The sequence below is a fragment of the Notechis scutatus genome, chromosome 3 (genome assembly GCF_049901735.1).
Source record: "Notechis scutatus isolate UNSWTSFEM ecotype Mainland chromosome 3, rNotScu1.2, whole genome shotgun sequence".
Taxonomy (NCBI): domain Eukaryota; kingdom Metazoa; phylum Chordata; class Lepidosauria; order Squamata; family Elapidae; genus Notechis; species Notechis scutatus.
Window position 1 is genome coordinate 42,234,029 of NC_142011.1, and position 19,008 is coordinate 42,253,036.

The 19,008-nt window shown below is 36.8% G+C and overlaps 2 protein-coding genes across 6 annotated transcripts in view; one reads left to right on the top strand and one right to left on the bottom strand.

The window, feature by feature from the left end:
• The window catches only part of LAMB3 (laminin subunit beta 3), a 53,344-nt gene extending 42,471 nt beyond the window's left edge, over nt 1–10,873 (top strand). For both annotated transcript variants that reach the window (XM_026675198.2, XM_087959592.1), the window contains exons 18-23: nt 487–631; nt 3,774–3,981; nt 5,013–5,154; nt 5,368–5,544; nt 6,694–6,847; nt 9,044–10,873. In XM_026675198.2, the coding sequence (XP_026530983.1) occupies nt 487–631; nt 3,774–3,981; nt 5,013–5,154; nt 5,368–5,544; nt 6,694–6,847; nt 9,044–9,183 (966 nt within the window). In that variant the 3' untranslated portion in view covers nt 9,184–10,873. The remainder of the gene's footprint in view (nt 1–486; nt 632–3,773; nt 3,982–5,012; nt 5,155–5,367; nt 5,545–6,693; nt 6,848–9,043) is intronic.
• Nucleotides 10,057–19,008, bottom strand: part of CAMK1G (calcium/calmodulin dependent protein kinase IG) — a 51,233-nt gene continuing 42,281 nt past the window's right edge. For 2 of the 4 annotated variants that reach the window (XM_026675113.2, XM_087959594.1), the window contains 4 exons: nt 16,881–16,968; nt 13,843–14,240; nt 12,309–12,444; nt 10,057–10,675 (listed from right to left, as the gene is read on the bottom strand). In XM_026675113.2, the coding sequence (XP_026530898.1) occupies nt 12,354–12,444; nt 13,843–14,240; nt 16,881–16,968 (577 nt within the window). In that variant the 3' untranslated portion in view covers nt 10,057–10,675; nt 12,309–12,353. Of the gene's footprint in view, nt 10,676–11,778; nt 11,884–12,308; nt 12,445–13,842; nt 14,241–16,880; nt 16,969–19,008 lie in introns of those variants that run through there. The other 2 variants (XR_015748506.1, XM_087959593.1) reach the window with 2 other exon arrangements.

The following is a 19,008-nucleotide window of genomic DNA, read 5'->3' on the forward strand; positions in this document are numbered from 1 at the left end:
CTGTAGCAATTCTCTTAACAACTGTGGTAAAAAAAAAAGGTCATAAAATCATGTGTAACTCACATAAAAATCACCTTGCTTAGCAATGGAAACTCTGATTCCCCATAATGTTCATAAGTCAAGGACTACCTGTAATTTTCAAGTAATTTAAAATTTTAAAGCTATTTTTATATATTATTTTTATTGCTTTTAAAAACATAACTGAAAAATATAAGAAGCAAGAACAAGTCAGAAAAATACATGCATTATAAAAACACAAGTGCTTAAACAATGCCATTTGTTTTCTATTTGAATATTCAAAATTTCCATGCATTATTTTTAACCAGAAACTTGTATCAGAAATATTAGAAATGAATGGGGTAATTAATACCTGGGGAGGTGAATACTATTACTTGTGGACTTACCTGGAACAATGTTAAAACTTGAAACATTTATGAGCTATATTAAATACCATATGGAAACTGAATCTGCCTCACCTATTAATAGATCAGAGCTGCTGAAATAACTTCCAGCAAGATTCAGACAAATGCCCAAAATCTGAGAAATCAAATGAGCGCCATCAGGACACAGATAGAGGCAGACATCCAGCGCACTAAGCAGTTCATCCGCCAAGTTCGCAACTTCCTATCAGGTAAAATCAGAAATTCCAACATTCTAACAATCCATACCTTGTCACTAGTCAATCTCTTTGCTGTATGTAATTTAACTTTCTTGTTGTACCTGCTGTTACTCAAGAGCCAAATTCAATAGCGGCTTTCCCACAGGGGAAATTGGGAAATCTTTCATGCAGAATCTCTTCCAGTTAATAGAGAATTTATTCTCATCTGCCTCCTGCCAAATCCTCGAGTAGCAGTTGGAACTCTAAGGGGGACTTTCCTCCTTCCTGAAGTATCTAATATATATTTATTTGTATACATATACATATGTACATATGTACATATGTACGTGTATGTACACACATACACATATACATAAACATATATACATACACATACATACATACATACATACATACATACATACTCGTAGATTTTCACGGCTGTCTCGCCAGCTGTCACACACCCCGACCCCAAAACCAAACAAGCTGACACACGCCAAGAACACAGACCCAGACCCCAAACTCGAAGCCAATAAGACAAGAATAAAAATTGGCAAAAAGGGTACATACCAGAGGTAGTATTCAGGTTCTGACCAGTTCTGCAGAACCGGTAGCAGAAATTTTGAGTAGTTCAGAGAACCAGCAAATACCACTTCTGACTAGAGATTTTATAGTATCCTTCCCCTGTCACGCCCACCAAGCCACACAGAACCGGTAGTAAAAAAATATTGAATCCCACCACTGGCACATACAGTACATAAAGCAGAATATCAGCAAATAGCCTGAACCTGCAAAGATGAAGTCAAGAAAGCAAAGGCTCAAAACAACCTGAAGCTTGCATCAAAAGTAAAAAAAAAAAAAAAAGCTTCTTCCAACATTTAAAAAACAAGAAAAAAGTCAAGGAACTGATTGGTCCATTAATGGGAGAAAATGATAAGAAAGTGATGAGCAGTACTCCAATATTTGAGGGACTGCTACAAAGAAGAGGGGGTCAACCTATTCTTCAAAGCACCTGAAGACAGGACAAGAAACTTACCAAGGACAAAACCAACCTAGAACTAAGGAGACATTTCCTGACAATGATAATGATTAACCAGTGGAACAACTTGTGTCCAGAAGCTGTGGGTGCTGCAATAGTGGAAGTTTTTCTGAAGAGATTTTAAAACCATTTGTTTGAAATGGTACAGGCTTTCCTGCTTAAGCAGTGGGTTGGACTAGAAAGAGTTCCCCAACCTTTCTGGCTTTGCAGATTGGCGATGGGGGGGAGAGGGGATGGGTCTGCATGAATGTGTATATGTTCATGCGCGCAACTCCATTTGTATGAGTGGCAGCCACACGCGCCTTCCACTTACACAAATGGAATGTGTGCACACACGCTCACCTGCTCGTGCAAGTGGGGATACACGCACTTCTGCAGTCCGGTTCCCAATGATTCAAGGCCTGGCAGTTGGCCATGGCTCGGGAATTGGGGACCTCTGGACTAGAAGACTTTTAATGTCCTTTCCAACTTTGTTATTCTGAGAGTATCCATGACATGCTCTCAACATTTCAATATATCTTTTAATCCAATATGAATAAGGGCTCTTTCCTACAGGTGTTATTTGGTTTTAGGTACTTTTAAGTTATGGATGTGCAAAACTCACTGGGAATGGAATGTTCTAAAATTCTATGGAAGATTTCATTCCTGAAACAGTGAATTGTGTACATGCTGTAGGACCATATGAAACTTCCATGCTCTCCTAAGAGTGGTTCAGAAATTTCTGGGAGCAATTTTCAAAAACAAACTCCCCAAATTAATGAGTTTACGCATGCTTATTTCAAGTCCTTTGGAACTGAGCAAATGAAAAACAGGACAAGTTTTTATCTATCCAAATGCAGGGATTTTATAATGTTCTTTCCACTCTAGCAAACAGCAGTGAATCACAATGCCTCTGACCCCAATTTTTTAAGCACTAATATGTCCCATCAATTTTCTCTTTTCTACATTTGACAGAACTAAAATAGAATTCATTTTGCATAATAACTGAAATGTACAGAATATTAGCCAAAAGGTTATGAGGTGGATTTCATTCCATACTGTGCTCAAAATATGTGGGAGTTTTCTTTTAAGTCACGGCACATCATATTGTAAAGATTGAATAGAAATATCTATGTGTCACTGTGGAATTATTCATAAAACTTTAGTCTTATTAGATATTTTTACCAAACCAGGTTGGTGTTGGTTGTATTAGTAACAGTATTCTGACATTCTGGTTTCATCTGGCAGTATTCTGACATTCTGGTTTCATCTTCTTGTTGAAAAATGCAAATCTTGTCACTTGAACTCAAAGTATTTTCTCCAGTGCCTTGCATAGTATTGTTCAACTGATTCATGTGATGAAAAAAGTGTCTGTTAAGTATAGCCTAGTTTCTGCAGTCACTCCTCATCTTCAAAGCATTCACCAAAATCTGGACCACATTTTCTTGAAAGTATACTTGTAATATGTCTTTCAGCTCAAACCCTCTATTGAAACTCTTCCTCTGCTAAATCACCACATGATTATCTGTCCTGGACAATGAGAAAATATAATTTATCTGTGCTCTCAAGGTCCCATGTTTTAGCGATACATTTGGTGTGTTTATGATTATATGTTTTTCCTTTAATTCAGAAAATTGTATACATGTACATAACGAGAGCATCGTCTGTGTAAAAACCATAGCCTTCATTCTGGGTTTCTCTTTAAAGGTAATAGAGACTGCAGCTTGAGCTTTACTTTCCTTTTTTACAAATCCACTGAACCTTTGTCGGTATATAGATAAACATTTTCTTTCCAGCTGATGCTAATAGATATTTCACACTGATTGAATTTTGGAAGCCCTTTGCTACTTGGATTTTGATATGCTTTTGTAAAATTTGTGTCTAGCAAAGTTTGTTCTGTTTAATTGGAACAGGTGCTGACTTCCCTGTTCCACATGATATAATGTTTGTTTTATTTGGCTTGCTTTAAAACCCTAATCTTCTTCATAACCTAAAAGCTTGTTTATGGTATTTGCAAAGGCTGGTTGATCAAAGGCTGGTTGATGTATTTAAATATCCATGCTGTGGAGATCTAGGCCTATCACAAATATTTTATTGATTGAATTAGAGATGCAGTTTGTCTTGGTTAGATTATTTACTGTATTATTTTTTTTCCAGATCCAGATGCTGATATTACCACGATTCAGCAAGTGAGCAATTATATCCTGTCCCTTAATCTTCCAATTGACACTGGCACAATTCTCAGGAAAATCACTGAGATTCAGAATTTGATTGCTAAGCTGCAATGTCCTGACGGCATCATTGCCCAAACTGCTGGAGACATAGCTAAGGCCAAACACCTTCAGCAGGAGGCTGAAGAAGCCAGGTAATATTCATTTCTTTTTCTGTTAAATTTATATCCTGCTTTCCATTCAGGAAATTAAATTAGTATACATAGTATTTCATTCTCCAATTTGGGGCAGAGGTGGTATTCAGCAGGTTCTGACCAGGTAGCAGAAATTTTGAGTAGTTCAGAGAACTGGTAGCGAAAATTTTGAGTAGTTCAGAGAACTGGCAAATATCATCTCTGACTGGCCCCACCTCCATCTATTCTCTGCCTCCCGAATCCCAGCTGATTGGCTGAGTCTTCTTTTGTTGCCCTGTACAGGAGAACGGAGCTGGAAAGCAGATTAGTGGGTGGGGAGGGATTGAGATTTTGCAGTATCCTTCCCCTGCCACGCCTGCCAAGCCACGCCCACAGAACCAGTAGTAAAAAAGTTTGAATCCCACCACTGATTTGGGGCCAAGAGTTTGATAACTTTGGAGTAGAGGAAAATAGATCCATTATTAAAGTAATAATTGACATACATTTATTTATAGTATCATTTAGCAGAAGTTCTTCCTGAATATATATATAATTTTAAACTTTTGGGAATTCTATTGTACAAAAATGTCTTCTGGAACTTTCATTAAAAATTGTTCTTGTGCAGTTTAATACACAAAAGTTTGTTTAATATAAAACCCATAAGTTCCTATAACTGGATCATTTATCCTTCTTGATTATGTATTGTACTAATTGAATTGAAACACATGGGATATATAGAAACATATAATAGCATGAGGAGTGCTATGGGAAGCTATCTAATATTCCTAGTTGTAAATCTTACTTTCAGATTACATCTGTTCCTGACTGCTCCCTAGATACTGTAGATTGCAAAATTTATCTTTTAATGCTATTTCAATGGTATTAAAACTTTTATTTCGACTTTTTGGGAAACTGTAATGTTATGTTGCTTTTTATTGTATGTGTTCCTATTCTGTTCAACAAGTCACCATTATATATTACCTATAGAATGGCATCTTTCTGAAAAGAAAGCAGCATTTCTTTATGTTATTTCTTTAATATAAATTTTTTAGGAACCAGGCCAGTACTATTGAGGGCAATGTGGAAGATGTGCTGCAGAAATTGAAACAAGGAGAAATAGCACTTCAAGAAGCTGAACTTACCATTCATGACTCTGCTTTTCCCCTCCAGCGTATCCAAAATCGCCTTGATGAAGTAAGTGATTTGTGCTTAGATTATGACATTGAACATCTAAGTTGTTCACTCTAAACCAGTCTACTCTCCTTTCATATTGATAAACCTCCTTTGTTTCCTGGAATAGTGGCTTCCACAGGTGATTACTTTATTACCTTAATAGAATATTCCTTGTGTATTTTTTTCTGGGATGTTTATAAAATTTCTAAAAAGTTTCATCTTTGGAATGTTCAGATCCAGACTATCCTCACTCCAGCTCAGGAGAATGTGCGGGACATCACCAGTCAACTGGATAGCTTCACTGAAATGCTTGTCCAGTTACAGTACAAGGCAAGCCAGAATCAGTTATTGGCTGCAGATGCTCACCAACAAGCAACAGAGGCCCATGCGCAAGCAAAAAACACTCAGCAGGTATGGAAATAGGAAATTACTTTAGTGGGTTGCATTCTTTAAGCTACAGTATTGCTCAACCAGTCTTTGGGAAAAATACTTGGTAAATGTTCTGATCGTCTGTCTCAGTTTAGCCATAAGACTTGTCAATGACATTGGCTATTCACACTAAAGTCCCCAACCTTCTTAGGCCTATTATATGTTTCCCTTTTGCATTTTTTTTAGAACATATCCAGTTGCATTTTTAGAACAAATATTGTACACTCTCAGAAAATGGCCATCACAGAGTCACATGACCAGTCATGACATATTCATTCAGCAAAGGACAAACCCTGAATTTATTTCTTACTATCTCTTTCACTCCTCATTTTATGTGTTCTTCAATACAATGACAATCTATCTTGCCAAGCTTTGTTTAATTATAGGTGTAAACAATTGATATTGAAGAACAAACATAATTTGTTCATTGCAATTATAATTTAACCTGGATTCTCCAACATGTTACCCTTGGATAACAATGTGCCACCAAGTCATCTTCTTTTTGCGTGATAGATTCCATGTCCTACCTGAGATGATTTTAATTACAAAGGAAGGAAAGATAGGATGCAGCAAGGGAAATTAAGAGCATTTGGCTTCTCATTGTTTCCAATCATACTCAGAGGAATATCATAGATCCCGAAGGATTTTTCTCCAAATAAAAATGGTTAATGACAAGGATATTTGCCTTATCAAACTTTGTTTGATTATATTCAATAAAACAATTGGTTATTGCAGAACAAACAAAACTTGCTCAATGCAGTTGTCATCTTTATATAAAAGATGCATGAATTTGGCTTGGGAATAAGAGGGAAAAAGAAAACTCTTCAAAGTGGACAAACTGGAATATATCACAGTGAAAAGAAGGTGTGTTCTGTGCAGCCAGAAGAACTCAGAAAACAGTCTGTTGTGAAAAAGAATCATCACTTTTTGAAGAAGAAAAGGAATAGGCAAGAGGGAAAAGCAGTGTTTAATAATCTGATACACTTATAAATGGAACACTGATTAAGTACAATGCTATCCAACATCATATGACCTCAGGTTTAGCGATTTGGAGTTGGGAATTCTGATGTTATTTTTTCAATATATCCATTGGAAGTTTGATTAGTTCTCATTTCCCTCTCCCCCCCTCAGGTATTTTTACAATTGAATGGCAAATACATGGACCTGAAGAGGCGAATGGGACAAGGGTCAAATTTAGGCATCCAAGGTGACCGAATTCAAACTGCTCACACAGAAGCCAACACACTGTTGAATGAAGCCTTGAATATGATGGCCAAAATGGCTGGTAAGGATTACTTGCATGGCAATTCTCCAAATCAGAAATGACCTCACAACTCTTATCTTCATTGCCTTGGCATTCCATACAGTATTGTGGCTTTTTAAAAAAAATATCAAGGTTCTTCTCTGATAAATTAACCATTGAACCTTAGTAATTTCATATATAATATTACAGAATTTCATGCATAATAATTTCATTTAATCTAATAATTTCATACCAAGTATATGTTAAACAAAATGTGAATGTACTTTTCACATTTAAATCTGGATATTTCATTCCTGGTCTAAGTAAGCCACAGGATTTTATAGAGAGACAGAGATAAAAAGCTACTATAGTGATCCTGTGAGGCATTTTATCTTGCCCTTTTAATGGAATGGACATTCAGGAAGAATATAAATATTGTGTTATACAGCCAGTCACAGATTTGTTCCATAATGACTTGCCAAGTCAATTTTTTGACACTCTATTTAGACACTTCAGTTTAAAGCTTTCAGATCTAATAACTTTGCTCAATATGTTTTGGGAAGCAGCCAGTGTGTAGACAAAATGCTCTGACTCCTGTGGCAGGTGTAGTATGAATAACTAAGTGGCTTGAAGCCAGATATGTTATTTTTTTAAAGGAGCTGTTTTCATTGATAAAGCTGTAGTTTTAATGAATGTCTTTCATTGAAGGTGCCTCTCAGAGCCAGATATTTAGCAGCTGGCTGATGAGAGGCAGTTACTATTGCTCAGAATTGGCTGAATGCAGCGATGAATGTTAATATTGTTAAATAGGCCACCAGGCAATTTCTCATGCAAAACATGATGAGCATACATTTAGCAGTGCTGGCTGACGTCAATGTCCACATTCATTTGGTCTTACCAGAAGGAGATGAAGCTTTTTCAGACAGAAAGGCAAAACTGATTTTGGATGTTATGTGACAGACAGCAGTTCCTTAATGTTGGGTCAAGTTCTTCCAATCATTTAGGGAAGCTGAATGAATTTCTTTATTGTTACTGTTATGGGGAAGAAAAATCAGTGTTCCAGAAAACCTCCACTCCAACAAATAACTCTGAGACAAAGTTCTTTTTATTAGAGTAGGAAAATGGCACATCTGGGAAATCTCGAATCTGAAAGTTCTGGGTTTCCTTGCAATAAGTAAAAACTACAAATCCACCCACTGCACACCCCCATTGCATCACATGCCCCAATCACCATCCGTCCCAGATTGAGATGACTTTTCAACCAGGTGCAGAAATAACATGACCTTGACTTAGAAGAAGAATGCTATTATGTCTAACCACATATGCTCCAAGAAATTTCCCCCTCCCATTTTCCTAAGCTTAAGAATGTGGCATTGTGGAAGTGCCTGGTGCTAATATGGCTTCCAAAGCTGACATATGGCATGGAAGATGGAAATAGAACTAGGAATAATTATTTTGCTTCATAAAACAACAGATAATGCTATGTAGAGGATTTACTATATAAATACTTATAATAGATTGGTTGAGTAATCTGAGTTCATCTAGAAGTTAACAGCAAGATTAATACTAGAATAGCAATCAAGAAATAAACAATACCCCAGTCAAGGAACTACCAACTCAGACAAATAAGCTAACCATAAACAACAGCCTAATCAGGGAACCACCAAGAACACTCCCACCAACACTGATAGGGCAAGCCACTAGTATATAAAAAGAGAGCAAACCTCACTCCTTTCTTGTACTGATGACATCACCTAGTTTGGTAATGAAATGTCTACAAGAAAACAATCAAGCTCAGTGAACCCCAAGGACCCCACACTTCAACCCTGAATTAAAAATATTCTGCTCTGTGATCTTCTTTTGCTCATTTGAGTTGTTGAGCAACATTCTTGCAAAGTCAGAAAACTAAGCAGGGTACCCTATTCATAGAATTTACTGTCTTTCAAACAAATTTCAGTAGAATTGTCCTCATTTAACATTCAATACAGGATAGTTAGAGGCTGAGGTAGTGGAACAGATCTACAAAGAATAAGAGGGAGGGGCAAGCATGTGCAGCTAATAGTTTTTGCATATGGGTTGCCTTATTGTATTGAACAGGCATGCATGAAAAGAATACATGTTAAAAGATGTTATAGAAAATCAGAACAGGCTGAATGGTCACTTTTATAATGTTATAATGAATTAGAGAGAAGGAAAAGAGTTTCTTTGCATCTAACCTATTTCTGTTTCATTCCTCAGCTTTAGAAACAGAGCTACAGGAGAGTAACAATGCCTTCATCCTCAAATCAGACAGGCTGAAAGGCCTGGATAAAAAAGTGGAAACAATTCGTGATTATATCAGTCGACAAGTTGCATATTATGCCAGTTGCACAAATTAGAACAGTTTCTGCTCCTTTCCTGATGAATCCTTCCCTCTGCCTAATTTATTAAGATTGCTTTCTTCATGTCTGCAAAGAAAATATTTCCATCTTCTCTAGCTTTGAAACATTGCTATAGGTCAAGCTTTAGGGAAAAAAAACCCAGAAGTGGCTATACTAATTTATTTGTTATAATATTTAAAATTAATCACTTGAATTCAAACATTCTTGATAACATTTTTTAATAGGAAGATATACTTTTGCATAAGTTTCATACAAGCAGAATCTGGATTCAAGCAAGTTTAAGAAAGCAATATAAATAAACAAGGGTATCTGTTTCTTGGATCTCATAGCCCATTATAAAACTTTTTTTTTATCCAACACCAGTTCTTTTTACTAATATAAAATATCTGTTTGCAGATAAAATACAGGTAGTCCTTCACTTACAACAGTTCATTTAATGACCATTCAAAGTTACAATGGCACTAAAAAAATGACTTATGACTGTTTTTCACAGCTACGCCCTTCGCAGCATTCCCATGGTCACGTGATCAAAATTCAGATGCTTGGCAACTGGTTCATGATTATGACCATTGCTGTGTCCCAAGGTCACATAATCCCCTTTTGGGACCTTCTGAAATGCAAAGTCAATAGGGAAGCTAGATTCACTTAACAATCAGGTTACTAAAAGTACTAACTGCAATGATTCACTTAACATCTGGGGCAAGAAAGGTCATAAAATGGGGCAAAACTCACTTAACAAATGACTCACTTAACAACAGAAATGTTGGGCTCCATTGTGTAAGCTGGGGAACTACCTGTACTGCCAGAAACAAATCTGACAGTGAAAGATTGTTAACCTATATTAATCCATCAATAAATAACTATCAGCCATTTAAGAACCAACAAACTTTATTGAACAATGTATATTACATTAATGCCAGAACTGACACAAGCAGAAATTCATAAATGAAGTAGAGATGGTGTCCCCTTACTTCCTGTGGAATCAACTCATGCAAACTGTGTTAGAACAAATGGCAGTGTCAGCAAGCATTCTGAGCAAATTGCTTCTGTATCATGATACAGAATTAAAGGGCCACAAGCAAGCCAGCATGCGATATTTTCTGCTTCAACCAACTGCTCTAATGGACTCAACACAAAAACAACATTGCACCCCTTGCAATTGCTCTTTAGTCTACTGAACAAGCACAGATGTACAAACATGTATCCACACCTTCCGATAAAGGAAAAAGAAAGAGTTTGATCATGTTTATCCATTGATTACAGAACCTTTCTTTTAAGAATTGTTTTCCAGTTTATATGAAACAACCCTCTAATATTTCAAGATAGTTGAACCATATGAACTCTCAGTTCTGTGCATGTGCTTTATAGAAAATATCGGCTGTGGGCATCTAGGAACACAGTCCTCAATGGCATTGTTCAAGATAGGCCTTCCCTTTCTGCATGGTTGATATTTGATGGTCAGTTTCAACAGAAATATCAAGCAGCCCTTCTGAAAAGAGAGGAGAAAAATAGAACTCATATGATGTACATTTTATTGGGGGGGAAAGATCCAGGAAATTTTGGTTTCTTTTGAAAAAAAGATTTATAGAGATTTGTCGTTCTTACCTAACAGATACTGAACTGTGGTGAAGAAAGTAACTTGGCAAAAACTACTATATAGTTTTATGCACAATATAATAATTTCCAACTAAAAGTTGTTTTCTGTCTGTTTTTTCTTATTAAACTACATTAATTAGCATAAATTCTGTATGTTATTTATACTGTTATTAAAACGATAACTATAAAGTCTCATAAAAATCAATTTCTTTTTGGGTCATAGAAGAGCATTTAAAAACATCAATAAAAATTACCATTATTTCAGTGAAAACTATAAAAGGTATCTAATAGCTACTTTTGCTAACACAATATATTAAAATAGTAATATCTATATATAAACAACCTTAATATTGAGATTATAAATCAAGTAGTGAAAGCAATGCATTATATAAAATATAATCATATAATGGAAAAATAACAATTTATTAGTTCATGGTAGCTATCTGGAACAAAGCACATCCTAGATAATTTTATTGCCAGTGATGGAGTGTAGCAAGCTGGATTTCAAGAAGGGAAGGGGTGTATTTCAGAGAAATAACAGACAACTCAGTCCAGATATTTTGTGTGAGAGAAAGAGGGTGAAGACAGCTCCTCCCTAATAGTTCTCAAGGTATATGTTAATAGAATACTTTATTGGCCAAGTCTGATTGGACACACAAGGAATTTGTCTTGGTGTAAATAATTTCAGTATACATAAAGAAAAGGTACATTCATTAAGAATCAAGAATCATAACGTACAACACTTAATGATAGTCATAGGGTACAATCAACAATCAAATCATACTAGGAAACAGTCAAGTGGGAGGGGATGGGTGATAAGGAGTGGTGAGAAGATTAACAGTAACAGTGGTGTACACTTTGTAAATAGTTGAACAGTGTTGAGGGAATTATTTGTTTAGCAGAGTGATGGCTTTTGGGAAAAAACATGCAGACAGTAGTGTTTAGTCTGGTTCTATCTATAGTTGTGAAAACAATAAAAAACTCAGTGTGTGTCATTAAAGAACTCAGCTTGGAAGAATCACCATGTGTCATTCTTGGTTTTTGAATCTGATATGGCCTCTGGTTGATTTTTCTTTTGTTATGAAGATTTCAAAGATGTTCCTTAGTATATAGAAATATGTATCGTTTGAGAGAGAACTTGCAGAAAGAAATACACCAGCCATTTTAGAAGAGGTGTATTAATTATTTTTAAAAAGGTGTTATGCTTTTGGAGCAATTAGAGACTCATTGGAAAAAATGTATCAGAATATGACTCTTTATTGGTCTCAGGGTATCTGTAGAATAAGCTGATGATCCAAGTTTTTCCTGCCTCCCTACCCTGCCAGCTTTGGTAAAGTAGTCCTGACATCTCTATATTGAAGGCTGGGGTGTACACTTTTCCATGAACAAAACTGCTGACGTGACAGTAAAGACATTTCCTTGCTCTGCACTCAGCATAATTGGGAGATCATGAAATGGTAGCAATATTTAAATCCTTCACTATTCTTTGCTAGAAAAGTGAATGTGAGTTGCACTCATATACTTACCTGTAAAGATATATGTTTTATACGTATAGTAGGTTTTTTTTTCAATCACATTACCAAGCAAACACCAGTTTGCCCACTTCCAAAATAAGTGTGATTAGTGGCTTTGACTGGAACAAGGACTTCTGAGTTGAAGTGACTGAGTTTGAAAGAAAAGTTTGAAAGGAAAACAAAGCAAAAACTGTTGTTGTTTTGCAGTTAGTGTATGATGATTTTACACACACACACACACACACACACAGAGAGAGAGAGAGAGAGAGAGAGAGAGAGAGAGAGAGAGAGAGAGAGATACACATGCTATATACTGTAACCTATATATTGTACATGAACTAACCCATGGCTTGGAAAGGTGATGAAAACTACCATGCACTTCATAAGATGCATATCTATTCTGCTCAGTGGAATTCAATAGGATTAATGCAGTACAGATGGAGTTACTATTCTATTTGATTTTCTATTCTGAATCTTCCTCCATGCATGCAGTGATACTATAGGTGTATTGCAAAGGATTCACATTATGGAGGAAGATGGCAATGTATATTCAGACCATGCTTCTTCCATCCTGACCTTTTCATGTAGAGAGATAAAATCATAATACAACTATCATTGAATTGATAAATGCAATCATAGAGCTTCACATAATTATGGTTATGATATATGTCTATCAGCATAGTTCATTTTAGACAATGTTTTCAGATTCAATTGATCAGTTACCTTCCATAAATTCTAGCTAGTATTTAATGGCCAGAGATCTTTAGTCTAAAATTAATGCACTTTTTATCCAAGTGCAGTTTTGAGTTTGAATGCAGGGTCATAAGATTTTTATGGAATTTAAATGGCTGAGAGTAATGGGGTATTTACATTTTTAAATTGCATAGAGATTATTGTATGGTTGGTTGTGTTTAGTTCAATTTTTTTTCTTTTAGTGGTGTTTGTCCAGTTTTACTTTGTGGAAGAGCACCTCATTTCGTTGCACCCGCTTGCGAGTGTAATGACAAATAAATTCTTATGTCTTATGTCTTAAAATTCTTATGTCTTAATTGGACCATAATGATGTTCCATATTTTTCATTATTAAACATTGTATTGTTATATAAGATTATTATTATTTTATTATTTTTCATTTATTTACTACAACAGTTGTTTTTGTTTCTGTTATTGTTATATCATGAGTTCCCTTGGTTAAAGGAAATGTATGCATTTCAAAATAAGTGAAATAGAAATTGCTGTTTCCTAATCCACAGTTATTTATTTATTTATTCATTCATTCATTCATTTGTTTATTTATTTATATATATTTCATATTTCTGAACTGCCCATCTTCCTTAAAGAGGGATTTTTGCTTTTCTTCTCCTTTCCTGATGCCACATTACTTACACCAACTCAAGTGTTTGCCAAATGTTCAAATATGCTGACACCCCAATTACTATGATTTCTAGATAGTGTAGCCAACAATTAGAAATTGCAGATTGGGAAAGCTACTGAAATCTCTACTTGGCAGTTAGAAACTTAGTTTGATCATTCCAAAGGACACTTACTGTGTCTTGGCATCCCTTTTTATGAGTACTGCTTCTGAGCAAAACATTGCCTTCACTTTGTCACGTGTCCCACCTTCTGGAGGTCTGCTTGGATGGCTCTGGCCATCTGTTGTAGTTACAGAAGTCACATGGACTGATGTGCTACCTGGGTTATCTAAATATTTACTTTCTGTCTTCTTGGCATGTAGGCCACAAAGATCTGAAGTATTCTGATAGGATAATACCGGGATCAAATTCTTGGTGTCTTGACTTGATTGTTCCTTGTAAGTAATGGATGATGTATTAGGCCTTGATGTAATTTGTACTTGTACTTGACTTTTGACATTATCCTCTGCATGATGACCATTCATGTGTAGTTTCTTCATATGGTGGACCACAACTGCAGCATTGAAGGCTTGCTAGTAAAGGAGAAGATCACCAGATTTATGAGAATTATATACGTACCTGTAGTTCTCTACAAAACCAGACTAAAGAATGCTGAGTATGTTCATAAACTCCTGCTGAAAAATTACCTAGAGAGATATTGGAAGCAGACCTCAAGTTCTTGTAATCTCACTAGTACTCCATTCACTATTGGTAAAAAGTAACAAGGAAACTTAGCTGACACTATATATGAATATGGTATGAAGGCTTGAGAATGATGTATAATAAAACAAAGGTAGATAAACCATGGAACACAAACTATAAGCAGCTCTATACTGCTTATATTTTTGTCTGACCCTTTAGAGACTTTTGAAATTTGATCAATGTAATTCAGTTAACAATATTTTATTGTTGTTACACCTCTTGAAGAAGAGTGTCTTAACAGGAATTTGGAATCTACTCTGAAATAGCGCAGCTAAAAATGTATTTCCCACTATTCCCACTATGGTTAATTCACAAGAAGAAAAAAAAATGGGCTTAAAAGTTCTCTGTGAGATCTGTTCATGTCATCATGACTTCAAAATGCTCCCTGATGCCTATGGTAGTTAAAATGAATGTTTACAAACTTACAAACTCAGTTACCAAGTATTTTGTCTGTCCCTGCAACAAAAATTTACAAAAGTGCTTGTAAATACATGCAATTCTATGAAGCTTGTCTGAGAGCAAATGATCCTACATGTTCAATTGAGCTTATTTCCTAGTAAGTGCATCAGTGGTGGTATTCAAAAACTTTTACTACCGGTTCTGTGGGCATGGCTCAGTGGGCGTGGCCACGTGACTGGGTGGGCGTGGCTTTTTTTCCAGTCCCCACCAGTTTTTGGGAGCTTCTTAGCCACAGAAGAGCCTCGGTGGGGGGCATTTTGCTTCCCTAAGGCTCCTCTGGGGCTCAGGAAGGAAAAAACAGAGCATGGGAGGGGCATGCAGCACTCCTCCAAGCTCCGTTTGGGAGATTTCTAGCCTCAGAGAAGCCTCTGGGGTGTGTGTTTTTGCTCCCCTAAGGCTCCTTTGGGGTTCTGGAAGGCAAAAAATGGAAGGGGGGGCCTGAGCTCCTCCTTCCATTTTTTGCCTTCCTGGGCCTCAGCAAGGGGAATCCTGGCACAGCTGATCTTATCTACAGCTGATTATCGGGAGGGGAAAAAAAGTAATACATACCTTAGACGAATGTCAGGCAGACGGGTGGGGTGAGCAAGCATCGGGTGGGAGGGTGACCGGGTGGGGGGCATGGCCAGCCAGAACTTACTACCGGTTCAGCGACCCATGCCAAATTCTTGCTACTAGTTTACCCGATCCATTGTGAACCGTCTGAATACCACCACTGAAGTACATATACAATTTAGTTATATCTCTTATCTCTATCATCATCATCTTCTTTTAATGACGCCATAGTCCCTTGAGGGGTGGAGTCTGGGCAACTGAATGAAGCTAGAAGAGTGTTTAATGACTGGATGCCCTTCCTGTCACCAATGTGGAGTTTTGTTCAGCAGATGTATATTCTCAGTGAGCCGAGAGAGAGAAATGTCTGCCTTTATCTAGGATCAAACTCATAGCCTCCTGATTCTGAGGTGAGAGCTCCACCTCTAGACCACCGCACCGCACCGCACTGCACTGCACCGCACCACACCACACCACTTCATATCGCTTATCTCTATCAATCATCAAATCCAAATGACTCTGGGTAAGTCACAATACATTAAAAAATAATATGCAATAAGAACCCACCCCCCCAATATATATATAAAGGAGCAAAAGGAAAAAGCATCCACTGGTTGCCCACCCATCATTTCTGCAGTCTAAATTATGCAGTGAAGATGTTATAATATTTTCAAGACAGATGGATGTTTTGAAATTCATGGCACCCCTTTATATTTGCCACTCTTTATATAAAAGATAAAGGTTTCCCTTGTCCACTCATGTCCAACTCTAGGGGGTGGTGCTCATCTTTATTTCTTGGCAGAAGAAGCCAGCATTGTCTGAAGACAGTTTCTGTGATCATATGGCCAGCATGACTATATGCCATGGAATGCTGTTACCTTTCCACCAAAGTGATACCTATTAATCTACTCACATTTGCATGCTTGCAAACTGCTAGATAGGCAAGGAAGCAAGGAACAGGAGCTGGAGCAAGGAACAGGAGCTCACCCTGTTGGGCAGTGCTTGGGTCTTGAACTCAGGCTGCCAGCTTTCCAGCTGACAAACTGAGCATCTTTAACTGATAACCCATTGTGCTCCACCCCTTATATTAACTCTTTACACAGCAACCCTTATACAACCCTTAATATAACTCTTTATATAACAAATTGCCAAATATTTCTGTATCCACTGAGGAAATTCATTTTATATTTTGTCAGTCAAATGCAGACCCAGATTGTTGGGGCAATATGCTGACTCTATAAACAACTTAGAGAAGGCTGTAAAGCACTATGAAGCAGGTATATAAGTCTAAGTGCTATGGCTACCATATGACATGTCCAAAATTGTGTTAAACCCTTAGCTACCTGGGTAGTAGTATTTTACAGGGCTTTTGGAATGAGAGCTTTAATGGAAATTTTATCTCCATGCTCCTGACAGAAGTATACCAGAGCATAAAATCCCAGGACAGCAACATCGTTACTTACCTTCCACTTGCTTTTTGCAAAAATTTTTTGGATCTGTACACTGACAGATGGATAGATGTCACAGTAGAGGGCTGTGTTTCCACCAATCCTGCAAATTAAGTAAGAGGAAAACAGACATGTAGACAGATAGTGTTTGTGAGTGATATATTTTGCATTCTTGTAACTTCTGGCTGACATCTTTCTATGATTGAGTGGTTTGAGTTTGTCTCAAAAAGGTACTTTTGCCCAGGCAACATAGTTTTGATTGTACTGCAGAGACAACTGGATTGTACTTGATAAGGTGACTTGTATCACCTTGAAGCCTTCATCTGAGTTTCCAGGAATCAGTAGAGATTTTTGCATGCACTATTAGGAAGTAGGGAAAGTTCAAGAGTAAGGCAACGTAAAATAAGTGGATATTTTGCTATTACAGAAGACTGTTCTATTTTATAAAACTGCATCATTCAAAGCATTGCTAAAGTGACCACCTCTCTGAAGCTTTGCACAGTTCCAAGGACAGTTACTATGCCAGATGCGAGGTATATACAGTATATCATATTATTCATCTTGTTAAGACTGAGAAGGTCTATCTATCATCAACAGCCAGAAGTTCTATTTACTATCTATAAAATGTATACATTAATTAACTGAACTATTATGGCTGACCACAATGAGTATTGAGTAGGGAATCATCACTTAGTGCCATGTCATCTCTTGCATGTAATTTCAGTAAAGGCATATAACAGAATAAGAGAATTGTAAGGGACCTTGGAAGTCTTCTAGTCCAATCCCCTGTTCAATCAGAAGATCCTATACCTTTTCAACAAATTGCTGTCCAATCACTTCTTAAAAATCTCTAGTAATGGAGCATCCAGAACTTGTAGAGACAAGCCATTTCACTGGTTAATTGTTCTCACTGTCAGGAAATTTCTCTTTAGTTTTAGGTTGATTCTGTCCTTGTTAAGTTTCCATCCATTGCTTCTTGTCCTGCTATTTGTCCTGCAACCTATTTGGAGAATAGGTTGACCCTAGAGTCTTTCTGTCAGTCCCTCAAATATTAGAACACTGCTATCATGTCATCCCCACTCCTTCATTTCACTAGATTAGAAATACCCAATTCCTGCAACCGTTCATCATATGTTTTAGCCTGCAGCCCCCTAATAATAATCTTGCACACTTTCTAAAGCCTCAACATTTTTTTATATCATGATCATCAAAACTGGATGCAATATTCCAAATGCACTCTTACCAAGGCATTATAAAGGGATATTAACACTTCATGTGATCTTGATTTTATCCCTCTGTTAATGCAGTCTAGGACTGCATTGGTTTTTTTTGGTGGCTGCAGCACACTGCTGTCTCATATTTAAGTGATTGCTCACTAGAATTTCTAGATCCCTCTTGCAGTTACTGCTGTTGAGCCAGATATTCTATACCTCTGTAATTGGTTTTTCTTGCTTAAGTGTAAAACCTTACTTTTTTTACCATTGAATTTCATTTTGTTAGCTAGAACCCAATGTTCAAGTCTGTCAAGATCCATTTAGATCTTGAGTGTGTCTTCTGGGGTGTTGGCTATTTCTGCCAGCTTGGTGTTGTCTGCAATTTGATGAATTCCTTTTTTATCCTCTCATCTAAATCATTTTTGAGGATTTTGAAGAGTACTGTTGCTAAGACAGAACCTTAGGATATGCCACTGCATACTTCCCTCCATGTAAGTGTAGTTCTATTGAGGATTACACATTGAGCGCAGTTTGTCAGCCTATTATACATCCATCTAGTAGTGATGCTGTTTATCCCACATTTTTCTAACTTACCAATACATAGGTTATGATTTACTTTGTCAAATGCCTTATTGAAATTCAAGTATATTTTGATGTTCTACTAATTTAGTTATTTTGTCAGTTATTTTATGCAGTAATATTTGTTTGGCATGATCTCTTTTTGAGAAACCCATGTTGGCTTCTCGTTATGACTTTGCTTTCTTCTAGGTGTTCACAGATCTGTTGCTTGATTATCTTTCCCAGGATCTTCCCTGGTATAGATGTCAGGCTGATTGGTCTGTGGTTTCCTGGATCTATTTTTCCCCTTTTTGAAGATGGGAACCACATTAGCTCCTTTCCACTCCTCTGGTAGTTCTCCGTTGCTTCAG